The sequence below is a fragment of the Pantherophis guttatus genome, chromosome 3, assembly GCF_059756535.1.
Source record: "Pantherophis guttatus breed Tessera chromosome 3, ASM5975653v1, whole genome shotgun sequence".
Taxonomy (NCBI): domain Eukaryota; kingdom Metazoa; phylum Chordata; class Lepidosauria; order Squamata; family Colubridae; genus Pantherophis; species Pantherophis guttatus.
The window spans coordinates 91,526,485-91,540,596 of NC_142065.1; the positions used below are offsets into that span (position 1 = coordinate 91,526,485).

Genomic DNA, 14,112 nt, shown 5'->3' on the forward strand with positions numbered 1-14,112 from the left:
TTTAAGATTATATCATACAGATAGATCTATAGATTTAAAGATTCAATCCCTGCACTAGATATTAAATGAATAGCAAAAATTATACACTGTAGGCGTATGAATCCAGTCAATTTTTGTATATGAATCCAACCAACTTTGATTTATTCACTTTGAGGGATACTCTTAATCATAGACTAAGCAATGCCTATGTAACTTCCAACATTCTAGGTAATTTCATTTAAAGGCATAACATTGAAAAAGACATTCTCCGAAGACTGAATTAACAATTGTAGCTAAGGGAATATCATTAAGCATTAAATGTGACAACATGCAATCATCACTGTGTAACATATGCAAAGTATTTAAAATTAGAATATTGCTATATCTATAGTTAGTGTGTTAATTGTTCTTTTCTAGTATATAGGAAACTTTGCCTATTGGCATTCTTCATATTAAGTTAGGACCATATGCTTCTTAAAGATAAGAAACTGGAGGATGGAGGAAGGTGTACAGTTTAGAGCTGCTGCTGTTCAACAACCCAAGATAGAAACATGGTTAAAAAAATATAAAGAGTGCAATAGCACCTTTAACTGACTCATTACAAGAAGTGTGGGTTTCCTAGGCAACAGCCAGCCTATTTCCCCACATGCATGAACCACATAAGGTGATAACTAGCTTTCTTTCCATACCAGCAAGAATTATATTTAAGCATTTGATTTCTACAGAAACCAGCTCTAAGTTGAAGAATCCTACTCTATATAGTTCCTCCCCTCTATTATTATTACACATTAAAATTCATAGGCAGAAAAATAATAATCATGTATGTATAACTTTATCTGGACTGCTCTTGAATGAAGGTTGCAGCACACAAAGGACTGGGAGACATTCAATGACTGAATGAGAAGGAAGTTCCAAAAATGCCTGCCAATTTTTAATTTTGGGGGAAGGCATGGCAGTCACCCCAGAACTTAAACACGGGGCACTCCAACAATATAGTTTCAGGATGCCTGAATGTAGGCATCATATATATTTATAATGTGCAAAAAATGAAGAGGAATCTGTATATTCTCAGAGATTCTGCAATTGTTTTTTAAAGGCTTAGAGACATCTAGGAAGTGTCTGCTCTTAGCACTGAAACTTGAGAGCAGGACAGATTGATCTGAGATACAATTGCTAAAAATAGGGTAGCAGGAATAAATTCTACTTTCATAGCCTTTTTACCATTTAGGCAATCAAAAACAGCACCCTCTAAATAGGTTGCCTATTCATTTGAAAATAGAATTTAAGTAGGGAATATTAGTCTAGAGTTGGGGGGCGGCACCTAGTTGACAAGTAGCCAAACACGATCAGATCTGCTTAGTATTGGTTATTAAAATTTCCATCACGAAATCCCAGACTTACAGACAAACCTGGGAATTTGGAATATCCTAGAAAGTGGCAATAGGAAACCAATTCTGCATGTTACATGAAAACTACATAATCGAACAATTGCCAAGAACTAAGTTCTGGTTTATTAGGGCTTACTAAAATACAACATACATATAGTAACAACCACTTAGAACATGTGATCAGCAAAACAAGACAGGTAAGACAGTTTCTATGTTGAGATAGGACACATAGAAGTCAATAGACCACAGTTCATTCTTATGCAGTAATAAACTGAATGGCCTTTATGGTGTCCAGATTCCCATTTTATCCTGAATCCCAAGTGGCATAAATAAAAAAAAAACAAGTTATTAAAAAGTTTTGCAAAACTCTCAAGATTTGCAGGAGAGATGTATTTCCTCCTTGTCCTACTCCATCTCTTTGTCCCCCTCCCTTTCCTCCTACCTATCCCCCTCCCTCTCATTTCCCTCATCCTCCCTCTTCTTTCCCTCTGATAACCTGCATGGATGAAGTCATGAAAACATTAAAATCCCCCCCCCCATCCATTTGTGTCTACCAACCTTCTCCCTGTCCCATCCCACTCCCCCTCTCCCCCTCCCTTCCCTCGATCTTCTCCCTGGCCCACTGTACCTCTTTGTCCCCCTCTTTCCTCCTTCCTATCCCCTGCCCTTCCTGCCTCTCCCCCTCTCATCCCTATTCCTCTCTTAACCCACTCCTCTACCTCTCCCTTACCTCTGATAATAACCTGCATGGATGAAGTCTTAAACACAGTATAATTCCCCCCTCCTTGTTCCTACCTGTTTTCCTCCGGCTCCTCCCCCCATTCGCTACTTCTCCTTGATCACACTACCTCTTCATCCCCCACCCCTTCCTCTTCCCTCTCCCCCTTCCCTTCTCTTGCCTGTCCCCTTTTTCTCCCCTCCCCTCCCCATCCCATCCCACCTGTAACCCTCCCTCTCCTTTACCTCTGATAATAGCCTGATAGCCTAATAGACTTTATGAAGTCATAAAGGCATTAAAAAAAAAACCCTGCCTATTTATGACTACTCTTCCTTCTCTACCTGTCCTGCCCCCCTTCCCTCCCCTCTCCTACTGGGTCCACTCCACTTTTTCATCCCCCTCCCCTTTCCCTTCTTTATCTCCTTCCCTCTATCCCCTCCCCTCTCCTATCCACCCTACTCCACCTTTTTGTTCCCTCCCCTTCCCCATCTCCCTTTTCCCCTCCTCTGCTCCTCTCCTGCCTTTTTACCTTTTCTTTCTCCCATTCCCCATACCTATTATCCTTCCTGTCCCCCTTTCCCTGATCCTGACCCTCACCCTCACTCTCCCTCTTAGCCTGTCTCTCCCCCCTTTCACTCTTACTCTCACCTGTCTCCTAACCCTCACCCCTTCTTTAAGCCTAACTCAAACTCACCCTCACTTACCCCTCTGAGAGTTGGCTACAAAAGGAGGGAAGCTTCCAGGAGCCCCGCTGAAGAGCAGCTGACCTCCAGGAAGGTATCTTCACTCTGATAACTGGTAACTGACAGTAACTGACATTTTAGCCTGCAGGGATGAAGTCATAAAGCCCAAGGAGATGGCCAGCCTCTCTTATCCTCCTATCAAAGGACACCTGCTCCTCCACCTTTGTGACCTACACTCAGGCCACACAAATGTCTCTAGGAAGCTACCAAACCAATCACTAAAGTTTCCTGCTTGTCATTTTTTGCACGGAAGCCATAGATCGTTGGATGTGGCTTGCCTCTTGTTATAGAAGCTCAACTAAGTACTTCAGCACTGTTGAGCAACTTAATAGTCGGCCTCTTGCTTTCTAAAGTCAGTGGTTGGAGGCAGACTTAACTGTGTTTAGGAGAGACTTTGAAATAGATTGTCCCCTTGAAATCAACAGGACTGAATCTAACAGATCTCACTGATTTTAGTGGCGCAGCTTTGAACCAACCCATTGACTGGAAAGACCAATCGATTTTAAAACCAAATTAGTCAGCCTGACCCATTTAGACCAATTGCAATATATACTTTGCATTTTTTTGCGTTTGGGATAGGGAAAAAAATCTTCAAAATTTGTTACTTTCTTCTCTCACTGTTTGAAGTCTCTGTCTTCCACATATGTACATCTCTGTCATTTTACCTGATTTAGTGAGTGATGCTCCTTGTGTTTTCCCCATCAAAGAAGCAGGGCTCTATAAACAGTTGAGTGACATGGAATACAGGGATCAAATTAAACTGCACGCTCAAATCTATCTTAGGGAATCAATCTGTTTGTGTGCATCAGTGACAAGAGGGTCTCCTCCTTGTGCAGGGGCGTGGACTAGAAAAGGTCCTTTCCAACTCTTGTTAATTTGTTATTTGGGAGAACAAAGGAGCCATTGAGCGTCCCTAGGGGACTACAGAAAGCTAAATGTCACGTTGTGGTGGGGAACGATGAGTAATAAAATGAAACGCTCATGAAAGGGGTGATCCGAGCCGACAACCGCTTTGTTAGGAATATTATGCCTGGGTTGCAAAACTTTCAAACGACCACTAGATGGAGCAGCAACATATAGTAAACTTTGATCTTCTGCTGCCCTCCAGCGGTCTTTCAATTTCATGCAGCACCAGCCCCTTCGGAAAAGCAGGAAATCAAGCAGGCTTTTGCAAAGAACAAAACGCGCCTTTGGTTTGCACCGGGGGCTTCCAAGGAAACCTTGCCTGCTTAAAAAGACGCGTTCGCATCTTTATGCAGACGTTGTCTGCAAAGCCCCGGCGGTTGCTCAAGACGCAGCACGTGTTTCCAAGAGGAACCGGAAATGAAGGGCGCGAAAGACCAGCCTCTTTTTTTCCTACCTCGGAGAATCCGAGGCGCCGTTGTCGACGGCTAGAGCGGCAAGTTAAAGTGTTGCAAGGAAGCGTAGCGATCTCCGTCTCCTGTACTCTGGAGGACGGACTTTGTGGTAGGTTGATTAAGGAAGCCTGAATCGCTTTCCACGGGGAACCAGGTGCGTCGGTCGCTGCTGTTGCAAATGCTTCCCCCCCCCCCCCAAATCCCCTTTGCTTGCATGCTGCCTTTTGCATTAGACCGCCGCTTCAGCCTTTTGGGTCGCTTTGTGTATCTCTGCGGAGATTTTCCCTAGAGAGAGTATCGGATCCGGTGGAAGAATCGCTTGAGATATATTGATGACAGGTCTATGGGCTGATTTGCAGTAAGTTGGCAGCGCTTTTTGATCTGTTAAAATTGGGAGTTATTTTAAAATTAAAACTAAATCTCTTAGCCTAGTTGCTTAGCCTAGTTCAAGGTTGACTCAGCCTTCCATCCTTCCGAAAATGAGGACCCAGATTGTTGGGGGTCTCTGTAAACCGCTTAGAGTGTTGCAAAGCACTATGAAGCGGTATATAAGTAGAATAGAATAGAATTTTTTATTGGACACACAAGGAATTTGTCTTGGTGCATACGCTTTCGGTGTACATAAAAGAAAAGATACATCGGTCAAGAATCATAAGGTACAACACCTTCATGATAGTCACAGGGAAACAGTCAATATAAATCTTAAGGATACCAGCAACAAGGTTACAGTCGTACAGTCATAAGTGGGAGGAGATGGGTGATAGGAACGATGAGAAGGTAAATAGTAATGCAGCCTTAGTGAATAGTTTGACAGTGTTGAGGGAATTATTTGTTTAGCAGAGTGATGGCGTTCGGGAAAAAACTGCTCTTGTGTCTAGTCTAAATGCTATTGCTAAGTCTAAATGCTATTGCTATTATGGCATGACTACTTTGCCGTTTTTTGTTGCTTTGACCCCGATCTGTGTGTGGCTCTCTAATTACACATTACATTTTTGATTAATACATTGACCTGCGATGCACAGAATATGGTTCCGCTGATTTTTATTATTTTTAGAATCTCCCTCTCTCTCTCTCTCTGTCTCAATTTAAGACATTTCTTTTCAACACATTTAATTTCATTTTATAGTTAGTTTTAAACCCTCTTGGTCCACGAACCTGGCTCCGATAAATGGACCTTAGATTGGATTAAAATAAGAATGAAAATTAAGGCCCACCCTGTTTTAAATTCAGAACAGCATATATTGTATACGTGTAAGGTGCACGAAAACAGCCTTTTTTCTTTTTCCTCAGCAGTGTTATTTTATAAATACTGTAAATCAAAATTCATGTCTTATGATAACTGTGATAAAGTTAATTAATTGATGAAGTAGTGGGTCTTATTTAGAAGTCGTTTTAGCCTTTATGATTTTAATGCTAGTTATTTCCTCATTTTTCATGGAACCATCTTTATAGGAATTATAAGGGAGATATTAACTGCTACTCGTAATCTGTTTAAAAACAACTGTTATCAAGTAATATTAGTAAAGGAGAAAGTTAAAGGTGCAGACAACCGTTCTTCTCTCCATCTGAAAACATGAGATTAGCAACATCTAGTTTTAACAAACATCATGGTTCATTTATTCTGTGTCAGTTCCAGAGGACACATAATAAAGAAAGGCTGGAAAAGGTCAGCCTGTGTGAACATTTGGGATTTTCTTTTTTTAATTTCATAGAAAGAAACAGGCAGTGAAGCAGAATAGAACATTTGGGTTAACGTGAGGATGTGCTGATTTAGTCACTCAACTTGTAAATCCTATTTCAGAGGCTCAGTGGGGATAAACTGACATTAAGATAATGTATAATTCAGGATAACTTTTTGATGCATGTAATACGGGGAATGGAGGAAATACCATAGTGAGGCTTGGAGCTGGAAAAGAAAATGAGTGGGGCCTCAGTTTTACTTGCCATTGATACAAAATATTATTTTATTTTCAATGAAAATGACCTTGGGTTATAACTGTATTGCTTCTAAGCAATGGGTGCTTTGTATTTGAAGAACAATATATTACTGATTTGGTACAGTACTGAGTTGCTTTAAGAAACAGTTTGCTAATTTTAGATTCTGAGACAGAGATTATATTATTAATTTAGAAATAAATGTTTGCCTCAGTCTTTTAAACAAATACTGAACTATGAGCATTGTCTACAAAGCAATGGAGGATGCTTTGTATTTAATGACACAATGTTCTTTCCTATTACCTCAGTCTCTGCTAGTTAAATAGCTGTTCCAACAAAATTCCCAGATATTTTATTTCTCCCTGTTGAAACTGGAGCCATTGCAGCCCTTCATAGCTCCATAAATAAAAGAGAAAATCAATCTAAAGCTATGCTCATTGTTTCCATTATCAGAAAAATATTTATGGATGGATTTGATTAAAAAAAAACCCATTTCTTAGAAAACAGGTGTCAAACTTACTGTGTCGCGTTGATATCATGTGACATTGTGATGTTTTTTGCCTTCATGGAGCTGGGGTGGGCATGGTCTGTGCGTGATGCATCCGGCCCGCAGGTCACCAGTTTGACACCCCTGTCTTAAAAGGTAATGGGTTTTACTTGCAAGATTAACTCACTACTATGCTACTTTTCTAACTTATTTAGTTATCTTATTTAAATGCTGTAAAACGATCCATGAATTCCAGGTTTAAATAACTCTTCCACATGATAAAATTAATAGACTCTAACCACAGCTTATATGATTCCAATTCAAATAAACTTGCTCCTGTACAAATGGAGAATAATCTATTCTTTGAGCTTCCTGTTCCCTTGCTGAATCATATGGAAATGTTAATGTGTCAGAAGATTGCCAGTTCTAATGATTGTATATTGTCATGATAGGTTGTTGAAGAATGTTTGTTCCCAGATCTCTCAAAGTCAAGAGGAATGCTGTTGATGAGGAGTGTTGTGTCGCAAAAAAATCCAAATCTTCCCAAAATGAATCTGCATCTGAAAAGCCTACAGAACTTGGAGATTCTAGTTCTGACATCATAAATGCAGCAAATGTTGAGACTGATTCACTGAAATCAATAGAAGGACACAGTGTGCCACAGATATTTTTAGATTCAACTCTGGCCCTTACTGAATCAGAGTCAGAAAACAATGAGGACTCTTGTAATACAGAAGAACCCATAAAATCTTTCAGTAAAACTCAGCGCTGGCCACAATCTGGGGAACCTGTATGCGTGGTCTGTGGTCGGTATGGCGAGTACATCTGTGACAAGACTGATGAAGATGTATGTAGTTTGGAATGTAAAGCCAAGCACCTTCTACAATTCAAAGGAGAGGAGGAAAGCTCAAAGCCTACTAAGAGTGAACAAGCCATCTCTCAGCCCACCTTCCCTGATGCTGCTTATGCGTATGAAGAGAACGAATTCCTGTTAAGCCTTGAGGATGAACAGATTGAAAGTTTAAAACAGCAGCTGGGCATAGCTGTTGAAGGGCAAGGAGTTGCAAGACCCATTGTTGAGTTTGAACATTGTGGCTTCCCAGAAATTCTCAGCAGCAATTTAAAAAAAGCAGGCTATGAAGTCCCAACCCCTGTCCAGATGCAGATGATTCCAGTTGGGTTACAGGGCAGGGATATTGTGGCAACTGCTGACACCGGCTCAGGGAAAACTGCAGCTTTCCTGCTTCCTGTTATAATTAAAGCTTCAGAAGAGGTAACCTTTGTTCATTGAGAGGATCCATGTTTATTAAGAAGAATTGTTCAGAGCATTCCAAAACATTTGAGAAATTCTGCATAAGATCTCAAACTTTGTTGTTTTCCAGAGAAACTACATATAATTTTTTTTAAAAAAATTAGGTTTTGTCTTTCTGTCATCTCACTTAAAATATATGATTATATTTGTGATATTCACCTGAACATGTTTTGTGAAAGAAATTTATACCTGGACAATTTAAATGTTAATACATCTGAAGACTGGATTTAAAAAAAAAGCATAATTATTATAATGAAAGCATAAGCAAATCTTCCTTCCCATCTTCAAATGACTCCTTTCCTTCCACTTGCTCTCACTTCTGCACTTAAGGCAGAATATTGGTGTAGTGGTGTATACCGCTCCAATATGATATACATGGTATAACCACTGACATCACTAGATTAACTATGGATGTAGTGATGGTGTTGAGTTGGTTTGCTATAAATTAACCCCTCACATTTTATTTTTCTGAAATTTTTAATCAAAGAAAAAAAATCAGTAACCTATTATTTGTTTTTTGTCCTTTTTAAGGCTGACACTTTGTCTGCTCTTATTCTGACACCGACAAGAGAATTAGCTATACAGATAGAGAAGCAAGCTAAAGAGCTCATGATTGGTCTACCAAATATGAGAACTGTTCTTCTGGTTGGAGGATTGCCTTTACCGCCCCAGCTTCATCGCCTGAAGCAAAATGTTAAGGTAAATCATGTTACGCTGTATCCTTAAGGTCTGAATGAGCATTTAATGCAGTCAGAGAACCTGATTGAAATGGTGTCTCTATTTTACTGGCAATTTCCAGAATATCAGATATTATTTTCAAAGCTGGACCATAAAGGAAAAAGAAAATTAACTTTCCCCCCCCTTCTCCTTCATTCATTCACTCAGCAAATTAAAACTTCGTTATGAGTAAAACACCCAAACTTCATAAAACAAAATACAGTCTTGTGATACTATAAAAGTTGCAGTAAAGCAAGAGGTGGTCCATAATTCATTGCTTCCATCTTTACAAAGACAAAGCCTTTTAGCATAGAGAATTTTGTGGTATTTGCTCTCTAATGTTGCTGACAGTAATGCAGTTCCTTGTAGGACTCACAGTTCTTGCTCAAAGAGTTAAGTAACAGCTGTGGCTTGAAGAGTCTAGCACAGCACCATCTTGTACACTAATTTTACCCATTCCTGGATCTGCAAGTTTTCTTCAAAGTTACTCACATTTTAATCAAGTGATTGGATTACTGCAGTGTGCGTTCTACATGGGTCTGCCTTTAGTGCTCACTCAGAAGCTTCAGCTGGTCCAGAAAGCAGCAGCATAGGTAGTTCTGTATGTGCATTGATAGGTCCACACATAATACTTCTACTCTGCACCAGCTACCACATAAAGCAAGAGTCTTGGATTAGATCTCTTCTCCATTTCCACCCCCCTGAGTTTGTTCATAAAGATACGCTGATCAATAGTATTGAAGGCTTCTGAGAGATTAAGGAGAACCAGGATTGATGTACCATTTCCACCTAAGTTTACCATAGATCAGTAACAAATGTGATCAATGCTAGGCCCTTTTAACTGCAGCATGACACCCTTCTTAACAACCATCCCTTAAAATGAAAATGAAGACAGGCCAGAACTTATCCATCACAGTTTGGTTCCCAAATGGTTTCTTCAACTTCCTTAAATGCAGGCAGGATCACTCTTTCTCTTAAAAGTATTCACTTTTGGACACAGCCACATACCAACCAAGAAGGGCATGGATCTCAAATACTGGTAAACACAGAGGTCCAAGGAATCTGTCCTTTTTCTCCAGTAATAGGATCAAACTTTTCCCAGATAATCACTTCGATCCATGTCTCAACTACTTCCACAGAACCACTATATCCATCTCCAAGCAAATCTAAGTAATTTTATGTTCCATGTGCTGTGAAAAATCCTGTTTTTCAAATTTAAACATTTTTTTCACCTTTGATATTTGATTTAATAAGTTTGTTGGAATTTGTAATAACAATGAATTTATTTTCTATTATTTGTATTTCCTGCCTTTATTTTAGGTAATCATAGCAACACCTGGAAGGCTCCGAGAAATTCTAAAGCAATCCTCTATTCAACTTCATAATATTAAAATTGCGGTTGTTGATGAGGTAAGTGTGTATTATTTTTCAAAAAATGTGTGGATAGTCACTAGTGTAATGAGTCCTCTATTTTGAGGAGGGGAGTTAAATGACTCTTTTTCTTTACGGTAACTATGCATTGTAGACCACGGTGGGCAAAATATTACAGTTTTAATACTGTAGTTTATGCATGATTAGATTTTTAGCATGTTTGGATTAATTTAGCTTGACATGTAATTCAGTAGTATCTCATGACCTTTTCATCTGTCAACTTTTGAAGATAATGTTCCAGCAGTTACAAATTACAACTGAAGATTTTCTTGGCAAAGAGACAGCTGAGTATATAAAAGGGTTACTTTCACCTACTTTGGTGGGCATTGAAATAGATCAAATTTCAGTCCAGTTTCATGCTGGACTGTTCAACATAATTATTGTTGACAGAAGCAGTGGGCAGAAAAGAGACATAATTCGAGATACTGGGAATATGTACTTCCTAGCTAGGTTCTTTGTTACTCAAAGAAGCACTACTGTAATATGTATTTTCCACTACAACCGCTATCTAAAAGACTGCACTTTCTCTCTTTATGGGCATTGACATTCAGAACCATCAGCTAGCATGATTATTGCTGGGAGATGAACTTCTCACAATACTGAAATAGTTAAGTTTGGGAAGTGCTGATCTGAAAGCCCAGACAGATGTTGCTAATCAATGTAAAATAATGTTTTCACTCATCTTCAACAACAACAACAAAAAAAAACATTAATCCATTTTTTTTGTTTAAAATAGGTTGATACCATGTTAAAGATGGGCTTCCAGCAGCAGGTGTTAGAAATTTTGGAAAATATTCCCAATGATCATCAAACCCTCTTGGTGTCAGCCACAATGCCTTTAAGCATTGAACAGCTGGCAAGCCGACTTCTGCAGAATCCAGTGAAAATTACAGTCGGAGAAAAGAATCTGCCGTGTTCCAATATTCGCCAGATTATTTTGTGGATAGAAGAGCCTTCCAAAAAGAAAAAGCTTTTTGAAATATTAAATGTTAGTACTCTCATGGAAAGACAAATCTTTGTTTCTTTTCATCAACCATAAATATTTGGGGGGGGAAATGCGCTAGAACCATTGCTGTAATCAATTTTGTTCCTGGAAATGTAGCCATTAAAACCATAAATCTATTCTTCTTGGGCAATTTCTCTGCTGAAATATTGATAGTAGCAATCTTGTTGGTTATGTAGACTTGCATATTACTGCATGTATGTATGTATATGTATATATGTGTGTTATTTGGGGATGGGGCCCGGTAGGTGTGTGTGAACCTGTGATGATGGAAGCTATTTAAATTAAGTAACAGCTAATATTCAAAGAATTTATGGCCATACTCCAAGGCATTTTAGCTACGTTTGAATAGAAATCATGCTATGCTATACTGTACATAGTTTTCATAAGAGTGTTAAAAGAATTTGTATTGTGGCATGTTTCCTTCATAAGAAACTAAAACACACCACCTTTGGGCTGGTGAGAATTTAAACATCTCTTTTGATTTGGTCGGAATCCTCATGGTGTTAAAAGCATTTTAAAAAAACTATAGTAATAGAAAATAATTACTGATATTTGCATTCTTTTTACTATTCGAAAAATATTTGAAGCATTATTACTTCAGGCTTAGTAATATTGGAAAATAGTTGGATACTTTCTTTGCTTTACTTACCACCACTAAATCTCACGCTATTCCATTTATCTTTTTTTGGTTTTTTGGTAAATTAATTAATCTTTTTTTACCCTATGCTCACTGTGGTCTCCCTGTCCTCCTCTTTTTTAGGATAAGAAACTTTTTAAGCCTCCGGTACTGGTATTTGTGGAATGTAAGTTGGGTGCTGATCTTCTGAGTAATGCTGTTCATAAAATCACAGGTTTACAGACAACATCGATGCATGCTGAGAAATCACAGTCAGAAAGAACTGCAATTTTACAGGTTTGTAAACATCTGGGGCCTACCTTAAAACTAGCTAAATCTATGGTTAAAGAACTCTAAACCAGGGTTTCCCAAAGTGTGGTTTGAGGACTTCTGGGGTTCTGCAAAGTAAAATATTTCAAAATTTCTCAGTTTTAATTTCTAATATAGTAAATCCTCCAAAGCACCTGAATGCCAATCAAGGAATAATGGATGGAATCTGACCAAGAAGAGATTCAACCTAGAAATGAGGAGGAGCTTTCTGACAGTGAGAGCAATCAACCAGTGGAACAGCTTGCCTTTGGAAGTTGTGGGAGCTTTATCACTTGAGACTTTCAAGAAAAGTTTGGACTGCCAGAAATGGTGTAGGGTCTCCTGCTTGAGCGGGGGGTTGGACTAGATGACCTATAAGGTCCCTTCCAACTCTGTTAATCTGTTAAATATCGATACAGTAGCTACAACCCTTATAAACCAAAGCTCTTTGGGGTTCTCAGTCTTGAGACCAAAATATTTGAGAACTGTTCCTCTATACACGGTACACATAGCTATTAGGTAGAGAGTTTGAGATTGACCCCTTAGTGAGTTTCCTTTTAGATGAAAGTTATTTTTCATATCACAAAATATATCTGAAGATTCATCATGTTGGCTAAAGCAGCTATGGAATCAGGTTTGGGAATTTAAGTTCACAGGAAATGTCTCACAGGTAAAATACTTTCAACTTTATAAAATTACATAGACGCTTCTTTTTCCTTAATATTCAACTACTGTTTTTGTTTTCTTTGAAATGTATTCAGACTTTTTGCCTTTCTAATTTTGAAAGGTATATTTCTATTGATGAAAATAATGATTATATTTTCCTTGTGCTAGGGATTATTGCAAGGGAAATATGAAGTTGTAGTAAGCACCGGAGTCCTTGGGCGTGGACTTGACCTTGTCAATATTAAGCTGGTGGTGAATTTTGACATGCCATCTAGCATGGATGAATATGTGCACCAGGTAAATACACTTTTTGATTTAAAAGGCATAGTGTAATATTGAATGTTTCAACAAAAAACAAGCCTCATTGCTCAAAAGTCCTACAAAGTGCTTGATGATACAAAATGGACCGTGGAAGAAGGACTTTTCAAATTAGAAGTTCACTCTTGAGTACATTACACATTTTAAAGAGTGCCTAAAGAGCTATGTTCTGTATCATGCTATAGGTATAAACAATGAATTGTAGTTTTCCAAGCACATTTTGAAGAAACAGGTAAGAGAACCAACATTCATTTCAATATCTATGGAGATTCTCAATCATCCAGGTCAGTGGGTCCCAAAGGTGCTTTTCAAAAGGCAACTGGATTTAGCTTTTTCTTGAAAATATTTTGCAAAAGTGGAATGTTTTCAAGAAAAAAACCTGAGAAAGTCCAGTTGATTTTTGAAAGGCACTTTTGGGTACATTCATTTAAACAATGTCTTTACTAAAGCTAATTAAAATACAGTGAGCAACATTGTTTTGTGATGTGTCAATTACTCTGGCAAAAACCCCCTGAAGTAGCTTACGTGATCATAAAACATGAAAACGTGATTTATTTTGTTAGTTGCTTAGTATTATTGTATCTATTTGTTACACTGTTTTTGTTTTTTAAATTTTGCTGGTCATTAACCAAATAAATATTGCACTGTATTGTATTGTCCCTTTGTCCATGACTGAAATGTTAGTCAATTTAATCATTCGTAATTATATATATATATATATTGTACAGGGAGTCCTTGACTTATGGCCATTTGTTTAATTATGGTTTGAAGTAACAACAGCTTCAGAAAAGTGACTTACGATCTGCCTTTGAAGTTACCACTGTGCACATGATTGCAATTCAGATGCTTGGGAACTGGCACATATTTAAGACAGTTGCAGTGTGTTGTCATGTGATTGCGATTTGCAACCTCACTTAGCTCCCAACAAGTAAAGTCATTTGAGGAAACCAGGTTTTATTAATAGTCAAATGATTCATTTAACAACTGAATGATTTAGTTAACGGTGAAGTAATTTGCTTGAACTTTTATGATAAAAACAGTTGTAATATTCAGGTCCAGTTGTGTGATGACTTGCTTTATGATCACACTGGCGTACAATGGAAATTTTGGTTAGAATTGTGGCTGCAAG

At 38.3% G+C, this 14,112-nt stretch overlaps 2 protein-coding genes across 8 annotated transcripts in view; one reads left to right on the forward strand and one right to left on the reverse strand.

The window, feature by feature from the left end:
- The window catches only part of CAMSAP2 (calmodulin regulated spectrin associated protein family member 2), a 106,875-nt gene extending 103,947 nt beyond the window's left edge, over window positions 1-2,928 (reverse strand). Inside the window, exon 1 of one of the 2 annotated variants that reach the window (XM_087890033.1) lies at window positions 2,790-2,928. The gene's annotated coding sequence lies outside the window, so the exon portion shown is untranslated. The remainder of the gene's footprint in view (window positions 1-2,789) is intronic. The other variant, XM_034437423.3, reaches the window with a different exon arrangement.
- The window catches only part of DDX59 (DEAD-box helicase 59), a 34,998-nt gene that overhangs the window by 18,348 nt on the left and 2,538 nt on the right, over window positions 1-14,112 (forward strand). For 2 of the 6 annotated variants that reach the window (XM_034437429.3, XM_087890034.1), the window contains exons 2-7: window positions 7,061-7,881; window positions 8,452-8,619; window positions 9,958-10,047; window positions 10,805-11,056; window positions 11,835-11,987; window positions 12,834-12,962. In XM_034437429.3, the coding sequence (XP_034293320.2) occupies window positions 7,072-7,881; window positions 8,452-8,619; window positions 9,958-10,047; window positions 10,805-11,056; window positions 11,835-11,987; window positions 12,834-12,962 (1,602 nt within the window). In that variant the 5' untranslated portion in view covers window positions 7,061-7,071. Of the gene's footprint in view, window positions 1-2,414; window positions 2,863-4,191; window positions 4,545-7,060; window positions 7,882-8,451; window positions 8,620-9,957; window positions 10,048-10,804; window positions 11,057-11,834; window positions 11,988-12,833; window positions 12,963-14,112 lie in introns of those variants that run through there. The other 4 variants (XM_034437424.3, XM_034437426.3, XM_034437428.3 and 1 more) reach the window with 4 other exon arrangements.